The 24336-nt window shown below is 36.9% G+C and overlaps 2 protein-coding genes, 1 long non-coding RNA gene and 1 pseudogene across 5 annotated transcripts; all 4 read right to left on the bottom strand.

Moving 5' to 3' along the window:
- Nucleotides 1-546: 546 nt before the first annotated feature.
- On the bottom strand, nt 547-5059 carry LOC107708499 (protein regulator of cytokinesis 1-like). The gene is made up of 10 exons (XM_016512761.1): nt 4911-5059; nt 3494-3626; nt 3292-3414; nt 2741-2974; nt 2486-2651; nt 2078-2214; nt 1889-1984; nt 1511-1654; nt 808-903; nt 547-729 (listed from the first exon to the last, which is right to left on the bottom strand). Exons 1-10 carry the CDS (start codon nt 4925-4927, stop codon nt 562-564), a joined length of 1314 nt encoding a protein of 437 aa, XP_016368247.1. The 5' UTR covers nt 4928-5059; the 3' UTR covers nt 547-561.
- A 1023-nt stretch (nt 5060-6082) lies between these two features.
- Nucleotides 6083-8417, bottom strand: LOC107708498 (sulfate transporter-like; annotated as a pseudogene).
- A 518-nt stretch (nt 8418-8935) lies between these two features.
- Nucleotides 8936-10964, bottom strand: LOC107708541 (uncharacterized). 2 transcript variants are annotated; one of them, XR_001636375.1, is made up of 3 exons: nt 10843-10964; nt 9775-9861; nt 8936-9206 (listed from the first exon to the last, which is right to left on the bottom strand). It is a non-coding gene; the product is annotated as an uncharacterized LOC107708541 (long non-coding RNA). The 2 variants fall into 2 exon arrangements; XR_001636374.1 differs by having other exon boundaries at nt 9775-9856.
- A 5901-nt stretch (nt 10965-16865) lies between these two features.
- On the bottom strand, nt 16866-18880 carry LOC107708540 (purpurin-like). 2 transcript variants are annotated; one of them, XM_016512803.1, is made up of 6 exons: nt 18771-18880; nt 18518-18672; nt 18273-18409; nt 17512-17624; nt 17204-17416; nt 16866-17055 (listed from the first exon to the last, which is right to left on the bottom strand). In XM_016512803.1, the coding sequence occupies exons 2-6, from the start codon at nt 18632-18634 to the stop codon at nt 17045-17047; spliced, it is 591 nt and encodes a 196-aa protein (XP_016368289.1). In that variant the 5' UTR covers nt 18635-18672; nt 18771-18880; the 3' UTR covers nt 16866-17044. The 2 variants fall into 2 exon arrangements, with proteins under 2 accessions (XP_016368289.1, XP_016368287.1); XM_016512801.1 differs by having other exon boundaries at nt 18518-18635; nt 18771-18878.
- Nucleotides 18881-24336: the final 5456 nt, after the last annotated feature.

The following is a 24336-nucleotide window of genomic DNA, read 5'->3' as shown; positions in this document are numbered from 1 at the left end:
TTCACAGCAAATGCAGAGGAAGAGTGACATCACACATACAGTTTTCACTGGTAAATTACCGGTAAGTTACCATTAAGAGATAGAGATCATGTGTGAACAGTACCTTTTCAAAAATCCCGGTAAATTTGATCTGGCAATCATATCGTTCTTATGGAGATGACGTGATTACTCTGAGCTGTTTACAAAGCTCCGCTGCTTTTTAATTAGTTTTTCTATGTAAATAGGCCTATGCGCTATATGGACATCTTTGACCATTGCGCCTCGCAGCTTTTTGTCGCGCTTCTCCATTCATCAGGGCTGCGATGCGCGTCTCGTGTTTATAAGAGCAAAATATTCTGATTGGCTGGTAATGTTAGTTTGGATGAGAGTGAAAGCTGTGCTTCTCTCACACCATTGGTAGGCGAACTCGTGGACTCGAAAGTGATATCCACAAGTTTTTTTTTTTAAATGTAGGATTATTTTTTCCGCAGCCAAACGCTGCACACCGGAGATCCGGCATGGTGCCGGAGAACTTTAAGCCCTGCAATCCTTTTTGGACTGATCTCAAGCCAAAAGCTTTGATCACAGAGTTGAATTGAGTTTGGAATGCCCCAGGCAGATGGTTTTAACCTTGGCAGAGAGTTGAGGTCTTCCTGGCACACACACAAATGTGGTGGATGAGCCGCTGCTGCTGCTGGCGCTACTGGTGCTGCTCACGGTGGCAGTGCGAGGTGCCAGCATATTGGGCATCTGAAACAATTGGAAGATGATTACGCGTTTTGATAAATGTTTGTTTTTGCACACCATGCTTAGTGAGAAAACAGATACCTTTTTAATTTTGTTAGGGGTGGGGGTGGTATATGTCGATCCGAGGGCTCTCTTTGTTGGAGTTTTAAACTGAGAGGTTTCGGTTATCTTTGTCATCTGGAAGGCACAGGTTAGTGAAATCTTTAATAACGTTCCTGAACAATGTACACTGAACAAAATTATAAACGCAACACTTTTGTTTTTGCCCCCATTTTTCATGATCTGAACTCAAAGATCTAAGACTTTTTCTATGTACACAAAAGGCCTATTTCTCTCAAATATTGTTCACAAATCTGTCTAAATCTGTGTTAGTGAGCACTTCTCCTTTGCCGAGATAATCCATCCACCTCACAGGTGTGGCATATCAAGATGCTGATTAGACAGCATGATTATTGCACAGGTGTGCCTTAGGCTCACATTTTAGAGTGGCCTTTTATTGTGGGCAGCTTAAGGCACACCTGTGCAATAATCATGTTGTCTAATCAGCATCTTGATATGCCTCACCTGTGAGGTGGATGGATTATCTTGGCAAAGGAGAAGTGCTCACTAACACTTAGTTAGACAGATTTGTGAACAATATTTGAGAGAAATAGGCCTTTTGTGTACATAGAAAAAGTCTTAGATCTTTGAGTTCAGCTCATGAAAAATGGGGGCAAAAACAAAAGTGTTGCGTTTATAATTTTGTTCAGTGTATGTAAATATATCAACGTAAAATAAAAGTCACCCGTTCATTCTTCTCCTTGTCTTTCTGCAAGCGATGCTCTTCCCACTGGCTGTAAATGTAATTCATGATCCTCTGACCTTGCACAAGAAAAGTCCCCTGATTCTTTTCCCAAACTTCCACACGGCTTCTTAACTCCTCTTCCAGCTGTTTGTGTAGAAATACACAGGCAAATTGACATCAGACACATTTTTGCCGTTCACAACTTGTTTACCATAGGAATAGATCACCTGAAGTCGCAAAAACAGAATTTTTTTCTTCCAATCTAAAAATGACTGGAGAGGTCTGTTGTTTCAACGGAAAATTTAATTATTATACTAAGATTAAAAATTACAAGGTCAAAAAAAAAAATCCTTTAACTAACAGCAAATGTGTGACTACCTTTGGGAGCAGTTTCTGCACTTTGGCCCTGTCCTTACTCTCTTTGAGCAGAGACCCTCCTCTGTTACTGAAGCGATTTGGATCCACAGCCTTTCTCTGGTAAGCAAAACATATAGAACAAAATGACACAGGTGAAACCAAAGGTTAAGTTCACTTTAAACATGGGACTTGGGAGATGCCTGTGAGAACCTCAAACTCTTGAAAGAGAGCCCAGTTCCTCTTCCATTTCTCCAAGTCCTCCAGTATGGGCTGTGCTGCCTCATAGAAAGCCTTCATTCTTAGCAGCTCGTTGTCATGGAGGGACAGCAGCTCCTCGGTGTAGTGATCTGTTCAACCAGAATGAAGTTAAAGCCCTTGTCCATTAGCAAAGAATCTGTTTTTGAGTTTAATGGTTTTAAACAGGACTGGTAATCCATAAAATATTTAAATCTACTCAATTTATTATGATTAATTTATGAGTGAATAACTACAATTAAAGGAATATTTCAATGGATGAATTTGTTTTTCATCTGAATGGATTACATTTACAAAACTGAAACTACTGTTTGCTTGTTTTTTATAAAAAATTTTTAAAAAGATTAAAGTTTAGCACCTGGCTGAGCAGCAGTTTCAAGGCTTTGATATTATCATGCGTGAGCAGAAAAATATCACTGTCAGGGCAGATAGACTCTCGTTCTAGGCTGCTCTCTGGTTCATGTCCCATCTCATCCATCAGGCTCCTGATGTCCTGCCTGAGCCCAGAGAACACCTTCACCCTGCTCTCCTACAAACAGAGAGCTTAAGTCACAAAAGCATCCAGGACAGAAACTCATGAGCGATCAGAACACTTCCAAAAAGAAAAAGGATAGATACTTTTTCATTGCCGAGTTTCTTAACATGCTCCTGGAGTTCCTGCAGCTGGGTTCGAGAAGGCACACTTCCCGATGGAATGTAATATGGCGTAGCACACAAAGTCACGCACAACTCCTCATCCTGCTTCTTCAAATCACTCAGCTCTCTTAAGCGTTCATTCTTCTCCTTTAGAAGAGATTCAACACGGCACTGCAGGTTCTTCTCCATCTGGAGAACTGTAAGGTCTTCCTCCAACTATAAAAGATTGCAGGATAAAAATGAGAAAAACTGGAGCCTGGAGCTTTCCATAATTAGGGTCAAAATTCTTAGAAAGAAAAAACTGATCAAAATTTTCGACATGCACCAATAATTTTAAATGTCTGATGTGTGTGATTTTGTTATTTTAACAAAACTAAATAAGGTAGCTAAATGTTAAATAAAATAAGATTTTTAAAGGTGATCTGAAAGATCTTTTGTAACTTTAAAAACTTATTTGGTGCACCAATTTTTATATAAAAATTTCACAGTATTTCACTAATGTTCATTAAAAGACAATACTTCACAGGTCTTACTTTGTATGGTTCCAGTCCCAGTTCCAAGCACAGTGTATCCAATTGTTTCTGGGAGGTAATGATATTGGTTTTGATGCAATGTCTTAAGGCCTCTTCCTCCTTGATCATTGAATGCAAAAGCCCCTAGAGAACATGTTTAATTCAGAGTAAGCAGCAAGCAGAAATTGGTGAGAGATGCAAGGCATTCAAAGGCATAATTTACATCTATATGTTTTTTCACAGTTTGCATTCGTTCTACCCTCTGGTCCTCCATGATGCCGATACTGTCCCATATGTCCACAAGCTTGGCCATGGCATGATTGATCTCAGTTACCAGAGAGAATGCCAGAGCTTCACTGCTCATGAAAACATAAGGAAATAAATGAGATTAAATAAATACTGATGAATCTTGAGGTGTTTGTACTAGAGTGTCAGCCTCCATTCAATTTCACTGCATCTTTTTGGCATACAATGAAAGTGAATGGTGACTAAGACACATCTGCTTTTGAAAGAATGTCATACAGTTTTGGACCAACATGAGGGTGAGCAAAATGATGATAGAATGTTTTATTATTATAATATTTATTTTTGGCTGAACTATGCCTTTAATATCATCATATGCAGTGTTGGGAAGGTTATTTTGGAAATGTAAAAGGTTACAGATTACAAGTTACCCTATTTAAAATGTAATAAGTAGTGCATCTATTTCAATTACTTTAATAAAGTAATGTAACTTATCACATGTCATTAATTTTCTAAATTTCTAATGAATGTTTCAACTGTTATTCATTTTCAAACATTTAAAGCAGGCAGGGTTAACCTTACAGTAGCACTCAACACTGATTAATGTCAGACTTTCAAAATCCTTCATCACTTGAATTAAGATTATAATAATTACATTTTAAAGCACAGCCACCACAAAAACTTTACTTTGAGATCGTTCTGAGGTTAAATGCCGATTTTAAATCATAACAAGATATAGTTTAATAGCTATGATACTGTTTTTGACATCAAATCCTTGCATAGCTATGACAGGAAACACCAATCCTAAAAAAATAAAGTATATACATAAACCCAAATAGGAAATAAAACCGTTATTGAATAAGAATGTGTCCTATTCTGTGTCCTCAACTCCTGAAACGTTTGTGTATCATATTTTAGAGCAGTCAATGCAATTTGGGAAAGAAATCAATTAAATCTGTGCGTGAGCGTGTGTGTGTGTGTGTGTGTGAAAATATTCAGATTTTCATAAGTAACTGTAATTAATTACAATTTTTTTCTCTGTAACTGTAACAGATTACGGTTACATTTATTCTTTAATTAAATTACGTAATTCCGTTACATGTAACTAGTTACTCCCCAACACTGATCATATGAACACCTAAATAAGGCTCACGACAACAAAACAGATCAGCAAGACTTTAGACACGAGTAATAAAATACGTTTAGCTACTTAAAATTACTACAGAGTCAGTAAAACTCGCTGTATAACCAAAAAGAGGTAATGTAACGTTATGTAACTAGCATGTGATTTGTATTGCCAGCCACGATATACACAAGATGAGACACGGCCATAATATAATTTAATCTCGCGCTGGTTTGGCTGTTTAACAGTCTCCACTTACACTATACACACTTACCTTCTGCGACAAGTCATCGTTGTACCGTACTAATGCACAACTCTGTCGATAAACTAAATGACAATAAATAAATGACGTATGACAATAAATACCGGTCGTCCAGCTCTGCAGCCTACGAGCGGTAAAATTTGAATCGCAGCTGACGTCTTCTTGTCTTCTTCACTGCATGCAGCGTGAAAAAAGACTCATGTAACGTCACGAGTAGTGCGCCACTACGCGTCCCGGAGCGAAATTTCATTATCATAATCAAACACGTTCCGTACTGATTTGTGATAACGACGGTTATTCTTTAGGATAATAGTGCGATAAATTATTGGAATAATTTGCTCCACTAAACATAAAAGATAAGAATCAGCGCTTGTGTTGCAGAACTGACACAAATGGTGAACCATGGAGATACTAACAACAAAATCTGAAATCTGTGGAGTATCTTCAACTGAGGTACAGTAAGCTGTAATACCACCACTGCATGTGTGTTTTTCTTGGCAAAAACATGGGCAATTGTTCCTTTACAACAGGGGGTTTAACTGGAGGTCTGCAGGTGGTCCACCAATTACCTATTGTTTGATCTCAAACTATGTTGTAAACAGTAGCCTACAATCAGTGAACTGAAACCAAAAAGCACAATTGGCTAAAGTTTGTTAAAAAGAACTCAAATTAAAATGTTTTTGCAATGTAATCATCATAACCAAGTATGTAAAACATGAATATGGTGGGTTATACAATATCATGTAGGCTAGGGTGACCATACGTGCCATTTTCCCAGGACGCGTCCTGGCCAGGATTTCTATATTGCCTAAAATATCTAGGTTTTGGCTTTGTTTGCGTGTGCAGACCGATCGGTGTATGACATCAAAGTACCATACAGACGGTTATGCTTTCGAAACGCTCTCGAGGTACTTTGATGTCAAACACTGATCGGTCTGAGCCACACTGCTTTTAAGTCGAACACACCTAATATGTACGCGTAATTGCATCGCTTTGACCGTAGATCCCACCTTCTCACACGCCATGATTGGTCCATTATGTACAATGCTTGCATGTTATTGGTCAAACTACTTTTCGATCATTACCTTCAGCAAGCATGAAAACAGGAAAACAAAGCCAAAACAAATCCTGGCCAGGACGCGTCCTGGGAAAATGGCACGTATGGTCACCCTAATGTAGGCCTATGAAGCTGAAAACAAGCATGAATCTTGAGGAAACAAGTGTATCCAAATGGAGTCCAAATACAAGTTATTGACACTGGTTTAAAATATAATCACATCTCCAGGTGAAATTCACCCTTAACCTTTATTTCATCAAGAACACCATAAAAAACATTTTCACATTTACAAGGCAGTATGACAGGCAACTTAAAATCACAGATCTGTATTGTCTTCTCATTGTCCTGTGTTATTTGTTGATGTGTGGAGATATTTTTTCTGGCAATTAAGGGCAAGTTTTTCACCAGTCACACAGGAAATGATCCGTCTTCTTGTATATTTTACATTTAAAATGGTATTAAATTAATTTCTGAGGATTAGTGTGTGAGAAATATGTCACCAAACATAATTATGTAGTTATTTGAGTTTCTTTGAGTTACTTTTTGGTCGCAAAAAAAAAAAAAAAAAAAAACTTAATATGAAGCATAAATGCAGGTTTGTCTTCCAGTGTGTATAATAATAACCCCTGAGTTTGTACAGTAGCAGAATATTCAAAATATTCATATTCAGTTCTAACTCAAACAGGAGTGGATTTTTTTTTCCTTCATCATGTTGATTTTATAAACGTATTCAACATTCATCATTTTCTAGGAGCTGAATATCCTGTTTCATATGTTTTAATAGAAAATATGCTTTTCAGCTCTTGAAGGCCATTTGTGGACACATTACACAGACGAGTCATTAACCGGTTGTGTCGTACAAGTAGCAAAACAAACAGCACTGTGGATAGTATGAAATGACAGTTGTTCCATGTCTTTGTCAGCAGCCCCAAAGAAAGAGCCTCTCCTTAAAGAATCTATTACTGGTGTGTTGCAGCAAGCTAGAATTACATTCACGCCAACTTCTTTATAGTCTTTTAAAACCGTTTTGAAGGTACTCACTCCTGCTGTGTCTATTATGGAAATGCAGGAGCAATCTAAGATGATAGTATGAAAATCAATGTTTTTTTTAAATCAAGTTTACATTTACATCTCCATTTGTTTCATTTACTCTATCTGTCTTCTTCCCTGCATCTCCTCTAGCTTTTTTCTCCAGTTTTCTTCTGCGGGTTATTTCAAGGAATGGCTCAAGAGCAGTTGCTTTATATAAAGATTTTAAAAAGAAGTCTTTGTTGGCATAGAAAAGAGGCACCTGAAATGGAAGATCTTCACTTTTGGAACAGGTAAAAGATTATCATACTCTTCCATGTCCTCAAAGTCATTGGTTTGTTCAATTTGTCTCAGTAACGAAACTTTAGGATTCTGAGTCTGGCCCACCACACAGATCACAGAGAAGACCACACCAATCAGCAACCCAAGCTCCACGCTAATTAAAGCAGTTGAGCTCATGGTCACCAACCAGACAATTGCCTCAATCTTGCTTTCACGCCATTGCGTAGGGACGTCTCGAAATTTGCGCAGGGCACCCCGCAGACTGACGATGATGATGCAGGCGAGGACACATTTCTGCAGGGCGTAGAAAAATGGTGCAAAGAAAAGAAGGACCAGAAGAACCACTAAGGCACTAACTACACTGGAGACCTAAGTCTGGCAACCTGTTGAGTCCTTCACCATAGTTTTCGCAAGGGCGGCACTTGTAGTGAAAGAATGGAAAAATGAAGGAATTACATTGCAAAACCCAATTGCTATCATTTCTTGGTTGGGCCTAACTGTGTAACCATTCTTTTTAGCAAACATCTCAGACAGAGAAACGGTAAAAGCAAAACTGATGACAGCTAATGGAATGGCATTACATGCTACACGGGGCATCAGTTCAATACTGGGCACCTTTGGAGGAATGAAACCGGTTGGAATGGCACCTGAGATACTGGAGCTAAACTGTCCGTTTAGATCAGCAAAGTGGGAGACTATTGTGGCAACTGCCACTACCACAAGTTCTGTGGGCAGTGGTATCTTCAAACGGTCCTTATAGCGATCCTGGATCTCTTTTCCTGCAACCAGCACTATGATGCAAATGGCACTTGTTATTAAATCACAGAAGTTGGTTTTGTGGATGTTCTTAAAGATGTTGATCCAAGTGACCACCACAGTGCCGTAGCCTTGGTGTCGAGGGATCTTAAGGCCAAGCAGGTACTTTGCTTGGACAGTGAGGATAGTGCAAGATGCCCCAGTGGCAAAGCCATCAAGCATAGGAACAGACAGATAAACGGAGACAAACCCCAGCCTGAGAACGGCCATCAGCACCTGAGGAGAACATACAATACACTTTTCAGTCAAGGACATGACATTCATTTTTTTCTGTACTATGTATTTATTTATAAATATAATAAAAATGCACGTACAATAATTTTTATGACGATCATGTTTTTAATTTCTGTATTAAAAGTAATGTTGATATTTTTAGGGGGCTTAAAAATGTAATAATAATAAAAAAATATTAATATTCATTTGGAAGATGGTGTTCGCTGTCTTCCAAATGCGATAAATCCATCTCCAAAGGGCACTTAGAAGTAAAAACAATCATGGCCGCTATGCTGAAGGGTTGTTCCAAACCAAAGTGCTCAAAATGGGCCACTTCAGAGGACACTTTGAAAAGATTTTGAAGAATACAACTTATGGGCACTCGGTCCCATGATTCCTTGTACAGGTTTAATTGTGTGACGACGGCACATTTCAGGGAATGTACAATTGCGTTTCAAGGTACAGTTTTTTTGGTCCCCTACACCATTCATGCCTTTGAATCTCTCACTCACATTATTTAAATTAAAATATTTTACTTGTTACAGCACTTACATCTTTGCGTGGAGATTTTCAGATGTGATTTAACAATGTGTACCTACCTGGCAGTACGCAATGGCTTGAGGGATCAATATGATGCCAACTATGAGCCCAGACATCAGATCTCCCCATATATAGTCCTTCACCTTGTACTTGGGAAGCCATTTCACTACGGGGAAGAAGCCTGTTAGAGTGCTCTTCAGTTTAGATCCTGAGCAGGAGAGGTTTCGCTGCAACTTGGTCCTGATAATCTCATGAATCCGTTTCCTCTGTCGTACTCTACGCTTTAGTGTGCCCACAGTCACAGAGTTTAGGTCCTCCATGGCTTCCAGTGATGAGGGACCCATGCACTGATGGGGCTTTTAAGACAGCTCCTGAAAAAGGGAGAAAGACCTTTGATCAGTAAGTGATCTCCTTTGAAGATCAAACTGGATGTCTGTTAAATAGGGGTAACTGATTAATCATTGTGCTTGGAGCGAGTGTGAATGGACAACAGTTTCTGTGTTTTCTCTTTTTTTTAGCTGTTTCTGTAGGAACAAGTCAATAATTAGTCATGCAAGTTAACACGATTATCAAAGGTTACACATCAATCAGTATTTGAGAGGGTTTAGGGACAGCGTTTACCAATCATTAGAAATGATTCTCACATACTTCTCTTATCAAAGCCTTTAAAGCTGTTTGATCTGCAGCTAGAGAGAAACCAGGAAACAAAAGCTTGATCTTACATCTCACCTACATCTCAGGTCATTATTAATAGGACTAATACAGCTATATATGATGGTAATGATGTTAAAGTCCCCAACGTTTTATAATCATTATTAAAACTCCACAAATTACAAGTACAGATGTACTGTATGTGGCACAACATACACATCTGTGTGCTTAGCAGTGGGGCTCTTCAAAGCAATTCCTGAGTAAAACTGCCCAGTTACTAAATCTCACCAAACATTTCTTTTTGATTCCTTGTCCCATTAATTCCTCTTCATGTCAATGTGGCAGGCATCTGCTGTAGGTTTGGACGTGCCTGTCCTTGACAATGAAAGACATTGGTCTCTAATCAAAGCAAACTACGCATGCATGCTATTTATCTCCTAATTGCCTTTTTATTGGAGGGTCATAAAGTCACCGCTTGGATATGAGACCATTTACCATGATGGCGTCTCAGAAAGATTATAGGTCTATATTTGAACTGGTATTAACATCAGTAAACTATTTTGTTTTCTTCTACAGTTGTCCTTCTGGTAAAGTAGATGTATGCTCGGTGTGTTTTTTGAATTTTAAGACAGAAATAACAATCTAAATGACCAACTATTAAATACAACACTCACCTGAATAAGTGATCTCTTAAAGGGACAAGCTATAAAATGAACAGAACTGCTTAGATTTATTCACTAACCTCTCTATACCCCGCCTCCCAGCATCTAAATGAAAAGCAATGGTGTAAGTCCATGCTTCAGTATGCAAAAACCTTCAGGCAGTCCCCCTTTCTGACATACGTTTTCATAGGCTGTAAGAACAGAAGGCGGAAGTGTTGTGTCCCTCCTGGGTTAAACATATGCTAGTTTGTAATGCTCTGCATTGAGCAATAGCAGGGCATTCTGATAATAAGGCGTAAAGAGTCAATCTTTTACTGGTTCTTATTAGATGGAGCAAAACCAGTTCACACATTAGATCATGATACGAAATACAATTAAAATAAGTTTCATCTGCAGTGCACTACTTAAATGAATTATAGACTGGACTATGTAGTGCAACATGAGCCACATGAGAAGAAATTAAAAGGCATTTGCTTTGTTATACTTTTTGCACTGGAATTTGATTTTATATTTACAGCATAACATAAGACTGACATAATACTTGTTTTAAGATTTATGCATTGAAGTAAATATACTAAAATTGATTGTAAAGTGTGTGAATGTTTTCTCTCAATTATTTTAGCCCGTTTTAAATAAAATATTAAAAAGCAATATTATACAGATGGGTATTAAAAATATGCAATAGCAGGACAACCTGGCAAGGCGCAAGGAGTCAAGCTTTACTGGTTCTTCTCAAACTGAGCAAAAGTATTTCACACATCAGATTGTTCCAAGAAAATAAAGAAAATAGAATCAATGTTTTATCTGAACTAGTTAAATGAGTGATATACTGGCTATATATATATATATATATGTGTGTGTGTGTGTGTGTGTGTATATATATACAGTATATATATCTGGGCTCTGGGTATTGTATAGTATGATTTGTCCCATATTGTTGTCTGTGTGTACTGTATATGTGGGTGTGTGTTTCCATTCATTTACATTATTATTGTGTCAATAAATAACAAAGGGCCAGTTCAGGCAATCTCTCAGTTTATTCAATGAACTGTGAGCCTCCGTCATCTGGTAGAATAATGACTGTGTGGTTAAGAATAATGTCCTTTCTGTACTGTCCTCCTAACTGCAGACATACAGTACAGTTGTTGTTATCAAGTCTGGCAGGTTGTATAGACCGAGATCTTGGCCCACTTTATATGAAATGCATCAGTTATGAGTCCTTTATTAGTGATATGAGTGAATGACAAACAGTGAAAGTGAAAGTGACGTGACATGTGGCCAAGTATGGTGACCCATACTCGGAATTAGTGCTCTGCATTTATCCCATCCAAAGTGCACACAACAGCAGTGAACACACACACACCGTGAGCACACACCCGGAGCAGTGGGCAGCCATTTTTTTGCTGTGGCGCCCGGGGAGCAGTTGGGGGTTCGGTGGCAGCCATTTTTTTGCTGTGGCGCGCGGGGAGCAGTTGGGGGTTCGGTGCCTTGCTCAAGGGCACCTCAGTCGTGGTATTGAAGGTGGGAAAGAGCGCTGTACATTCACTCCCCCCACCTACTCGTAACCCGCAACCTTTGGGTTCCGAGACCGACTCTCTAACCATTAGGCCACGACTTCCCCATATAGACCTTCAAATAGAATCCTTGGCAAACTGAGGTCTTGTGTAAGATATGGCTTAATAGTAGTAGGGCAGTATGAGTTTAGATAATATGTAGAAATGAATTGTTTACCAGTTCAGTGTCATATGATAATTTCTAAAGTGTCTAAAATCCTAAAACGATGTCATAAAATAAATTACATGACATGAATGTGCCAAATGGCATGTTGCTTTATCTTCATTTTCTATTAAATATTCTTGTGATTTCATACTACTAATATAAAAAATTTGTATAAGAGGAAGCCCACCACCATATAAAGACTGAGGATGAATATTTTGGGAAACAGGGACTCACCCTTGTCATAGGAGTGGATGAATAGAATGGAGAATATATTTGCCATGCCTTCACTGCTGAATTTCCCGGTGCGCATTAGCTTGACTGTCTGAATAGAGCAAAGGATTGTGGGTAAAGATGTTGCTCCGCTTTCTTAACCCTCAGCAACCAATCAGACAGATGGAGATAGAGGTGGGGGGGGGGGGGGGATGGTCTGTGGGCTGATCACCATAGAAACAGTGCCACCCACAGTCTCTACTTAGTATCACTGAACTTATATGTGGTTGAAAGCATCTGAGAGTATAGTGCACTATGAGCCACATGGGGAAAAAAATAGACATTTGCTTTTTTTATACAGTTGCACTGGAATTTGATTTTATGTTTGAACCGGACTAGCATAAATCTGCCGATTATCTATATAGACATAGATATACCTGTGCAAATACTATATTTAAATGTTAAGTGTGTTGTGTTTTGTATTGTTGCTTTCTATTAATTGTCTTAGGCAGCCCATTTTAATATAAAACGTGTAGGTTGTTTCCCTTAAAAGTGTAGCACTGTTTGTGCCTGTGGCTCTGTGTTGCTGTCAATACATTGCTCTGTTTGTTTGAGCATCCGATCTGCCAGACAACAGCTCAGCCAATGGTGTGAGATTGGGGCGTGGCTACCTGTTTGTCCGACCAAGGGCAGATGGATGGAGTGTATGAGGAAACCTGTTTGAAAATGGTCAGTTTTAGCAGTGATGATGCAGCAAATGGCATATCTATTTGTGAAAATTACTGTATAATTCAAAATTCTGCGAATGTAGTGCAACATTTGTTATTCCATTGAGGAATAACCATCATGTGTAAGAAAAAAAAATGATTTACTTATCAGTTCTACAACAGAAGACAAACAGGTTTACACAGAAATCTTTAAATAAGCTCAGATTCAACCAACAAAGCTAGTCATTGCAGTCACTTCTTCATGGGAACATCTTATTGATGGCGACATCTTATGTGACTGCACGCTTATGTGAGGCAGCATACTAGATCACATATATGTTATACTAACGTGAGAAATGAGAAAATAACTTTGCACCAGTCTTCTGCTGTCCAATCCTTGTACTTCCTGCAGAATTTCAGTCTGTCCTTGACGTTTTTCTTGGAGAGAAGTGGCTTCTTTGCTGCCCTTCTTTACACCAGGCCGTTGTCCAAAAGTCTTGGCCTCACGGTGCGTGCAGATGTTCTCACACCAACCTGCTGCCATTCCTGAGCAAGCTCTGCACTGCTGCTGACACGATTCTGTAGCTGACTCCTCAGGAGGAGACCGTCCTGGCGCTTGCTGGACACTCTGGGACGTCCTGAAGACTTCTTCACTGCAGTCGAACCTCACTCTTTGAAGTTCTTGATGATCCTGTAAATGTTTTTTTCAGGTGCAATATTCTTTGTAGCAATTTCCTTGCATGTGAGGCCATTTTGATGCAAAGCGATGATGGCTGCACATGTTTCTTTGGAGGTAACCATTGCTAACAAGAACACAATGATTGGAAGCACTTCTTCCCTCCTTTTATAGCAATCAGTCTGCTCTTACAATCTAATTAGTATGATAGTGATTAACCTGACTAGTACTCATTCATAATTTCACATGTGCTGCTGATATGACTAGTCAATTAATGTTAGCTGGTCATTGTGTCAGGATCAAAAAAAATTGTTTTTGTTTTTTTGTGAAAAGTAAATTTTTTGGCAAATGAAGCTTTTAGCAATTATTTCAAATGCATCTGATCACTCTACACAATAATCTAGAAACAATGTGAATGAACACCACAACAGCTTAAGCTGCAAACTTTGCAAAACATACAATTTATGTCACTGCCAAAACTTTTGGCCATGACTGTATATTTGCTGACATTCTGCCACTTTGTTAATGTTCATGAATGGTTGGGTATCACACTAACTGATTACTCATTTATTTTTCACAATGTTCTAAAAACGTGCATGTCGCCGGTTAAGTGAACTTCTGTGACTTCAGTTATGTATATATGATGATGCAGGTTATAAATAACCAAAAGAGGGAGCTGTGTTTTTGAAATGTAAACATCTAGATTTCATTTAAATCTCTCTCTCTTTTATTTAGTTCAGAAAACTGTCACACAGTCTGGAGTCTGGACTTTTCTACATCTTGTTTACCTACTGTACATTGTCAGGCTTTAAAAGCCCCTTATGTCATTAACCCTGACTTTCTCCAGCAGAGACTTGGCTCAGTACAGACAATCTGTTCTGTCTCCAAAACACCAGCTGGCATGAGAATACTTATCGGCAGTCATAACAAGAACAGTTTTCAGAAGGTATTAACCTATTGTAGATAAATTGGCAAGGCCTCAGATGACCCAACTTAATAATGATCTGGATAAACTCGCCAACCTTTTTTCTTTGAATCTTTTAAGGTTGTTGCATTGACTATGTAAATTAACAGTGTTACTGCTCGAATAACATTGAAAACATTATGCCTAATATCTATTGATAGACTTTGTTATTTAATTTATATCACTGTGAAAATCCTCAAGTTTGGTTCTCTTATAATTGGGCATATTCTTAGAAATGTTGCTCTAAGCCTCAGACAAATCTCTTGACTGTTATGATTTTAATTACACTTAATTATATTAAATTTAATTATATTTTTATTTTCTTGTCAAATTCTTCTTAAGCTAATCTGAGCTACATTCATTTAAAACATTTAAAACATATACTTAAAATCTTGTTAATCTGTTAAGACATGCAAATATATATTTTTCTGCTGCAAATATATTTGTCATATAATAGTATACAATGGAACATATAATATAAATACTTGGTAAGTAATTGTAATGTAATGGTAATTTTTTTAACATTAGTCTGTTCTCTGAAAATGCATTTAATTTTCGTTTGTGTTTAATTTGCCTGGAACCAAGAGTTGTATAATGCCAGTTTAAAGAAATTATCATCACTAAAACCTAGTAACTACAGTAAGTGGATAACTTGATCTCCTTATGGCAAAACACAGTGGTGTAATGTAACGAAGTAATAATACTTCGTTACAGTACTTAAGTATTTTTTGGGAGTATCCGTACTTTACTTGATTCTTTATATTTCAGCCAACTTTTACTTTTACTCCACTACATTTCCTAATTAAAATGTATACTTTTACTCTGATACATTTCCCCGAAGCATATTCGTTACTTACTACAAAATAGTCAGAAGAACACTGACTGAAGGAAACCAGGTTTGACGAATCAGTGGTCTGATGTCTGCAAGTCAGACTCCTAAAAACACTTTTGCTGTGCAAAGTCTGCAAACAAGTGCTCACACAACCACAGATCATTCATTTTCCACTCAATTCGAGTCTGGGGTTTGCGATATACAGTATATCTTCTGCGATAATATGGTAAGTGTTGTTGTAATGATGTGCGATCTGACATTATCAAGTTGGCTATATCACCAGATCACACACAGAGTGCACGCACGTGATTTATTAGTCTATTGAAACTCAAAATTCCAGGCATTCTAAATTGTAGACGGCAAAAATGCTTCTGTATGCTTTTTATATTTATATAATTTAATATAGTTAACTTAATCTATATCACACAAAGAGTAGTTTTTCTGCAGACTGTTTACTTATTGAATGAATCCGCTTTTTGAACGAATCGGTTGAATAAATGATTCAGTGATTCACTCATTAACAAATCAATCAGAGTCAAATGCTTTGTTTCTGAATGAATCAGCCGTTTGAATGAATTGGTTGAATCTCAGTGACTCACTCTTTAACCGTCACTTGCTGTAACCTACTGGCGGTTTTAATTTCACATTTCTACAATTTTTTTTCTTGTTTTAAATTATTTCAAATATCAGTATTCAACATTTTATGTTAAAAACAAAACATTAGGCCTATTTATGCATCTGTAACTGCAGTTTAAATGCATCCATGTCCCCTCTGAGATACATAAACTGTGTAAATACATCTAAATGCTATTTCAGATGCAGATTTCAGAAATGTTTTCTTATGTTGGAATGAAAGACACTAAGTACCGGATGAAGTGCTTCTTATTCTTACCCAAAAATACAAAATGGAAGAAAGAGTTAAAACTGATCACAATCTTGCTACTCAACCTGTGTATGAACAATTTTTATATATATTTATTTGCTTCTTTTCCATTTTGCATTTACTTGTACTTTTACTTTCAATACTTAAGTACGTTTAAGATTTAAAAAATACTTTTCTTAAGTACAATAAATATCACATACTTTAAGACATTTACTCAAGTAATATTCTAAACGGTGACTTCAACTTCTACCAAAGTCTTTTTCTGGTAAGATATCTGTACATTTACTTGAGTATGGCTTTCAGGTACTTTATACACCACTGGCAAAACAACACCTGTCCAATTTTTTACCTTTTTAGATCTCACGAGCCCTCATTAACTTTTCCCATAATCTCTATTATGTTTCCAAAACATAAATGTATTTGTCCCTTGTGATTTATACTGTATATTGATTCTGTTCTTCTTGGCATTGGTTATCAGTGTAAATATGCTGTGGAATATAATATATCCTTTTCAGTTTGTACACAAATGGGGCATTCAAACTGATGTGTATCCATTCTAATATATTTTAAATTTCAAATAATCTGTAAAAACATCATCGATGAGACTTTCACTCTATGTTCGGTGATACTGAAGATGTCAATGATATGCAAATGGTATGCAATGACATGCAAAACAATGCACAACCACCCACCACTATAAATTCCATAAAAATGTCCAAAAGTAAGTTTTGTTTAAAAAATATTTATTGTCACAGACACTTAACACAGTACGAGATTGCTCTTGCGATAAGAAGTTCAATGATCTGATGTCTCCCTGATGCACACATGCATCTCTACAGCACTGAAATGGAATTACCCCGGTTGCCGCTTCTTTTCCCAGCATGCTCTTCGTTTCCTTTAACAGCTTAGCAAGCCCCTGTAAAATAAGAGATGGGGAAAAACAGATCAGACAGACAAATCAAATCCAAACTCCATCTTTATGTGCATGATTAACTTAAATTAATAAGAGTACTTTTGTTGTATTGCAGCTAAAGTGAAAGTCTGACTTCTGTCTGTGAACTTACCAGACTGCAGGACGGGCTGGAACTGACCAGCCATGCAGATCTCTTCCTGTTTCTGGCGGACGATGCGCTGGATTGCAGGAGGCAGGCCACGGGGGTTGCGTGAGAAGATCAGGGCATAGCCATCTTCACATGTGCCATCATCATTCAGAGTGCGGCAAGCATAGGTGATAGCATAGTTGTCGTAGTCGGTGTCAATGACCCAGTAGTTGTCACCTTTATGAAGAATAAACAAATAAAAACTAAGTCAAATGATTCATGTGACAGTAATGGGTACAGATGATATAATGGGTGCAGATCTGTCTTCTGACCTCCGCTGGACAGATAGCTAGCCAAACCCTGATAGTTCATGAACATCTTGCCAGGAGTGTTAGGGTCAGGAATACTGTACTGGGCAGCCATGTCAGCACACACAACCCAGAATCTGTAAAGAGTTAGCAGGATTAGCATTAGCATGTGACATCATCACTGACTTATTTCTCAATTAACCAAGAGCCTGTATAAAGCAGAATTAGCATTAGCATGAGAAATCATCACTGTCATATATTTAAACTTGTTTTCTGAATCAACCCAGATGCCTTAAGCAGTAGGCTAAGGTTAGCAGTAGCATGTGATGTCATTGCTATCAAACTTGCTTTCATGTTCTCTGAACTATCAACATGTCCAGTTCTGGTTTTTATTAAAAGTTAAAAAAATGTTTTTCTTGGTTATGTGAACATTAAGGACAACATTAAGAGGAATGTTCCATTTTATTATTTTGCAAACATTACTTTTAACTATCTTACACAAAGAAACGTTCCATAAACAATGTATAACTAATGTTTTTGTGCTAACGTTTTGACCAGATAACTTTGAAGGAACATTCTATTAACGTTACTGGCAGAATGTTTGTTCATAACTTTGCGAGAATATTGCCAGACATTAGCCAAAGTTCAGAGAATGTTCCCTGTTAGCTGGTATAAGCAGCAGAATTAGTATTAGCATGTGACGTTATTGCAGTCATAAGCTTTCTGAATCAAAAGATCATTGAATGCTTCATTGTTACACTCATACTTTCAGACTCGTCACTAACCCGAAAAGAGTTACGCGGCCCTTGGAAGAGGCAGTCATGGTCCCATCATCATCAATGGTGTATTCGGCAGAGATGTTGTCCTGGAGGAAGAGTCCCTCCGGGTCTTTCTTCTGCTGGGCGTACCATTTGCCTGCATACTACAAGATACAATACACCAGGTCAGGTCAACCTATCTGTTTTACATTAAGATTACAAATGAGCCAACTTTTATCCCCTCTGAAATCATCAAACTGCATTCTACATACTCTCTTGGGGTCAAAGTTGTCCTTGACTGTAAAACTGTCCACAACGCAGGAGGAAGACCAGCAGCGCTCAATGTAGGACAGGAAAACCACTAGCAAGGCAAACTTGTAGTATTCCATTCTGAGCAATGGAGAAGGAAATCACAGGTGCTTTTGGACTGAATTTACAGTCCAAAACAGGTGAAATTACAGTTTGGACTGCAGTTTTGTTAATCTCATAGCCCAGAGGGCCTACAGAAAAAACACTAGATTTTACCTGCTTGTTTTGTTGTTGTTTGGACTGAACGAAAGGAAGGAATCCGTGGTGTAGGATCTCTCTTTGTGGTTCTCCACAAGGCTGTGTTGTCTACACTGAGCAAAGGTCCTTTTATACCAACTCTACAGACAGGCTTATTGATTATTTTCACTTCTTGTGACTAAATAAGGTTCTTAAATCTACGGTTAATCCGGTTGTAGAAATCCTCACTGTAATCTGGCTTCTCGGTTGAACCCTCCCATGCTTGCCATAAAAACAATTAAAGCTTTATGCAACTGTAGTGAATGTAGTGAGACATTGTTTAAAGCAAAAACATCTGGGAGTAGGGGTCAAGGATATTGAAAAAAATTATAATTCTAAGCATTATTTGTGAAATTGTTTTTAACACCTATAGCATTATGTTATGTTATTAGGTATCTGGTAAATTTTTTTGGAATAGTTTTCCTCTAAATATTGGAACTCATAATAAAGTTGTATAAATATTCTCTCAACAAACTAGGTATTTACTTGTCCGTTTGATTCCTTATTATTACATGAAGCTAGAATGTTGCTGAGTAAGGATGGCTCTTCAGTTTGTGTTATTTTGTTAAAGACTAATCTTTATTTTTGCATATCCAAGTTTAAATCTAGATCCTTTATGTCCTGTATGTTGATGTTAATTATGTTAAAATATCAGCTACTATAAGAGAAACAAAGTTAGATATACAGGATTAAAATTTAGTTAAAATAATTAGGATAAAAATAATTTTGTCACTTAATTATAACTACACTCCAGTAATTTCTGCAGATGTATTTCCAAAGATGAACAAGCTTTACCTAATGCTAAATGTACTAATTGACCAATAATCTGAAAACAAGAAGACGAGTCACATTGCCGTGTTGGAATGATTGTGATTGTTGATTTCAGTGGGGATGGTGTTCCAGTGTTATCTTGATGACAATAGGCTCCTAGAGGCTTTGTGCTGTTTTGATGAGATGGACGTGATTACGGAAGCAGCTTTATTCATTATGAGAATCTATTATGTAATAATGTACTTGGCTCCTTCGATTTGTGTGGTGTGATCACATCAATTTCACATTCATCAGGTTTTAAGAGGAGCCTTGTTTATAATAGCACAGTATTGGTGTGCTAAGTAAAGCAGGAACAGTAATTACGCTAACAAAATCTAGATAATATAATATTTCTTTACCTTATGTCTATGATGTCATTACATAAAAGCAATGCATAAAATTGCATTATCTATTCCGTTCCAAATTTATTCATTATGATGTTGTACAGGCTCCTAGTCTTCCTCATTATTGAACTCCGTTATAAAATTATAGAACTTATATTGTGAAAATATTTTTTTCAAATAAAGATTTTATTATTAATAATAGTAATTTTCTTTAAAACAAAGTAATCAGTAGGATTTATTTATTTAAAAAATAATATATATGTAATTCTGTCAGTATCAGATTTTTAGTAGCTCTTTTAGGTTTAGGTTATTAACCTGAGGTTAATTACCATTATCACAGTTTTGTTTGGAAATTTAATTCAGGAATCACTGTTAACTGTTTAGGTCTTTGTTTTTAAGATACTTAGCCAGACGTCTGATATTGAAGAAGACGTTTATTGTACATGATTGATGTTCATTCGTATCTATTTTGAAATGACTTGTTCTAGACTGTCTTTTCTGAGCTGTTCTTGGGATTACTTCCCATGCATATCTGCGTAACATAAGTGGCCAACATTTGTCGAATTAGCAGTATTAGGATTGGTTGGCCGCAGGTAATGTCACGTTACAGCACTGAGAGCTCTTGGCTCAGATTCTATTGTGACCTCAAGGAACTTTGCTCTCATGTGGGGTGATTCAGCATCATATGTATCCATACAGTTGCCAGTATGCTTGACAAGTTCCATTACATAATGCATAATTAGTTCCTGTCTTGAGTAACTCTTATAGTGGCAGTGTTGCCATAGTTCGAATCCCAATCCATTTATTTAGGCTGTCTAAAGATGAGATATGGCTAACCTGGCTGACCTCTCTTGGCGCTCCAGACAGCATTCAGTAGTATATATTTGTGGGTGTGCTCCACAGAGATTAGTACACTTCTTTTTAAAGACCTTCATTTCTTTTTTTGGCCACAGCTTCTCAAACTGTCAGATATATATATATATATATATATACTATGTAAACAGATGACAAAGAAAACACAGTATTTTTATTGTTTTTTTTGTCCCTGGTTGTTGTTATTCTTATGCAGTGGAGTGCATTTTCCTTTAATCAGGTGTAAGAACTATAGATAAAAGTTTAACAGGATACTCCACCCAAAAATGAAAATTCTGCTAGAATGTACTCACCTTCATGTTAATCCAAAACTGTATGATTTTCTTTATTCTGTTGGACAAAAAGAAGATATTATGAGAAATGTCTCAGTGGGTTTTTTAGTCCATACATTTTAGATCAGTGGGCTCCAATAAATTTTGTTGGGATACCAATTACAAGTTATATTTCAAAATATCTTATTTTGTGTTCCGCAGAAGAAAGAAAGTCATTCAGGTAGGGATCGACATGAGGCTAAGTACATAATAACAACATTTTTATTTTGTTGGGTTGTGTATCCGTTGTAGTATAAAATATTGTTTGCAATATTCAGCTTTAACAATAGCCTCTTACTTGGTTAAAGCTTTTGTCAAAGAGCAGGGTCATATAAATTTAATGGCAAACACCACTTTTTTTTTCATTACAATTTTCACCATACATTTTTTCTCAGTGGATATTTTCACACCTTGCTGTTTCCTTCAACTTCAGCACATGCAGAAATGCATCTGTGTTCCTCTTGTTTTGTTTGTCGTCCACATGGACTTCACCCCATAAAGCCTGATCCTAATCCTTCACATCCCTCATGTTCTCAAGGTTTTCTCCTGGCCAACCTATGAAACTATTCAAACAAAGGCACTCCTTAGTGTGAGTTCATACACCAGTGCTGACCATGCACATGTTCCCACATTGAAAGATGCACTAGAATAAGCTTGTTTTCTGGAATAAGTACACGAAAAGATACTCAAGTACAGTAACTAATTACATTTACTCCAATACTTTACACCTCTGGAATCACATGCATTGTTTCATGCTCCAGTTCAGAGAACAGGGGGTCTTTAACCCTATAAGCTTATGTGTTTGATGCATGAATTTGTAAGGCCTCTAAATTATAAGCATGACCAAAAAAAAAAAAAGCTGAAAAATCTGTTCTGCCCTCTAATTGATAAAAATTTTAAAAATGTCCACCTTTAGATCATGGCACGTGTCCTGTGAAAACGTTGTCTAAAGGTGTTAGCTACAGATTAACAAGTACTTGGCTAGCACATTCTAACTGCGTAAGATTTATAAATGCCTGTCAGGATAATGGTCTAGAACAAAGTCCCCAACACAGTCAATTTTGCAAATCTAAATTTTCCCCAGGAGTTTTCAGCTTCCCTCCCCATCGGCCAGTGCAAGGACTGCAGTATAAAAAAGTTGAGATCAATTGAGTTCAGTCACACTGTGCGAATTGCAAGATCATTTGCATGTGAGATCAATAAGTTCACATGAGTTCAGTGAAATGAGTCAAATTGCACCCTTGTGGGTTTTGTAGGAAGAGACAAAAGCATTTAGACAATTACAAAAAAAACATAATTTGTTGTTTGATTTATCACCTTGAGGTCTTTTATTTACAAGGGATTAAAAATGTATTTGTTTTCAGTTTCATTTGGTTAATGTGTAGCATCATCCTGATCAGCACACTAATAAGAATCAGTCATTATTCTGCACTCTTAGAAAACTGGTAAAAAAAGAAAAAAGAAAAAAAAAAGTTGTCACTGCAGCGGTACCTTTTCAAATTCAATCTCTGTATCTTACTTACCCCTAAAGGGTGCATGTTGGTACCTTAAAGGTACATCTTAGTTCCTAAAGTGTACATATTTGTGCCTTTTGAAAAGGTACCCGCCCCAGTGACAGCTTTTCTTTTTCTTTTTTCTTTTTTTACCAGTTTTCTAAGAGTGCAGAATAATGACTGATTCTTATCACTAGGTGGCACAAAAACACTTGGGCTGGATTCAGATTCTGAGTTCTGCTGTTATGTGGGTCACACAGACACCCACAAAATAAAATGTTTGTTGACATGTCAAAGAATAAAAGTGTCTTACATATTACAATTTAAATGTTTAAACAAACATGAACAAATTATCGAAAATTGTACATAGGAATCCGTTATTCTTATCAATACATTGGTTGGTGATATCGTATTGGTTATAGATCTGATGTGCTAATAAAGAGGTTGAGGTTCACACTCTAGTAGAGTGGATTCCCATTCCTATTTCCTCAGGCTACTCCAAAGATATTGCACTTTGTCTAACAGGTTGATTTAGTTGCAGTCTTTGTGTATTGGCAACTAACTGACAACTGGATACATTTGACTATTAATCATTTAGGCCTACAGCTTCTAAATGTACACCAAAACAATAGAGATGTATCAGCACTCACAGATGCACACAGGACCTACCCTCAGGAGCCAAAGCTCTGACTTGTTTTGTGCACGTATGGAGCTATTAATATGCTGATTATCCTCATGACCTTTTGCTTAAGATGGATACCTTTACCTCAACAAAAGGATTATCGTCATTTTATGATAAGACTCTGTATCGTTATTCCATCTAGGCCCATATCCCTCAGTAGTTTTTATTAGGAGTATTTAGAATGCACCAAAAATATTTAAAATGCAGCATCAAACAGTGTCATGTGGAAATGTAATTTATTAATTATTAACACAATTTATCATTTGTTTATTTTATTTTGTTTTGTTTTAAGTGTATATATCTATAAATCTGATACAGAATTTGTAGTTCAGGAGCAGAACCAAGACCAACAGGTTTAAAAAAAAAAGGTTTCCAAACAAGCAGCATACATTTATTTCATTTCATTTCATTTTTGCATTATTTTATTTTATTTTATTTTTGCATTATTTTATTTTATTTTTGCATTGTTTAAATTTTATCTTGTTGTTCATAATTCTTCCGCTAGCTTTTTGTTTATGACACTATAATTATTCGGTTTGCAAATAATAAACACTCATTATGTAATACTGTATATTGGTGTACAGTGTTCATAATATTGGCACACAATGGCATATGAATCACAGTCTACCAGTTACATATTGCAAATTATATATACTGTATCTGCAATGGTCCCACTTTTATGCTAATCCATGTTACTGCTATACAAAATGGCAGTATTATACTTTCATAGAATGAAATATGGAGTTATTGACTCATGGATGCTGATAATGTGTTATTTTATTTTATAATTTTTCTCTGAAAATAGTATAGTAGTTCAGGCACAATATTACTATGTCTGGTCATCTTTTGGTCTTTTTTAATGACTAATATTCACATACACTGTACATTTGTTCTTTTCCATTTTTTAAGGAAAGCCCTTTCACTGCTCCCATGGTTGCAGTCACACCGAGTAAGAAGACAACTGGGGTGCTGAGATAATCAGCTAGTGGCCTGGTTAAATAGGGCTTAGTAATGAGGAGTGTGTTTTTAATA

This window comes from Sinocyclocheilus rhinocerous, unplaced genomic scaffold (genome assembly GCF_001515625.1).
Source record: "Sinocyclocheilus rhinocerous isolate Xijiao unplaced genomic scaffold, SAMN03320098_v1.1 scaffold506, whole genome shotgun sequence".
NCBI lineage: Eukaryota > Metazoa > Chordata > Actinopteri > Cypriniformes > Cyprinidae > Sinocyclocheilus > Sinocyclocheilus rhinocerous.
Note: the sequence above shows the minus strand (reverse complement) of the source record. Positions and strands in the feature narration are given on the sequence as shown.

Bases quoted from the DNA above. Each gene is read 5' to 3' on its own strand.
- LOC107708499 (XM_016512761.1), bottom strand. The intron at 1,985-2,077 runs GTTCTCACAGGC...TTTGCTTACCAG, and splicing joins CTCTCTTTCAAGAGTTTGAG to AGAAAGGCTGTGGATCCAAA. The intron at 730-807 runs GTATCTGTTTTC...CAATTGTTTCAG, and splicing joins CCCCTAACAAAATTAAAAAG to ATGCCCAATATGCTGGCACC.
- LOC107708540 (XM_016512803.1), bottom strand. From the start codon at position 18,634: ATGGAATACTACAAGTTTGCCTTGCTAGTGGTTTTCCTGTCCTACATT. The intron at 18,410-18,517 runs GTATGTAGAATG...TGTATCTTGTAG, and splicing joins ACAACTTTGACCCCAAGAGA to TATGCAGGCAAATGGTACGC. The intron at 17,417-17,511 runs GTCAGAAGACAG...TTCTTCATAAAG, and splicing joins TAGCTATCTGTCCAGCGGAG to GTGACAACTACTGGGTCATT.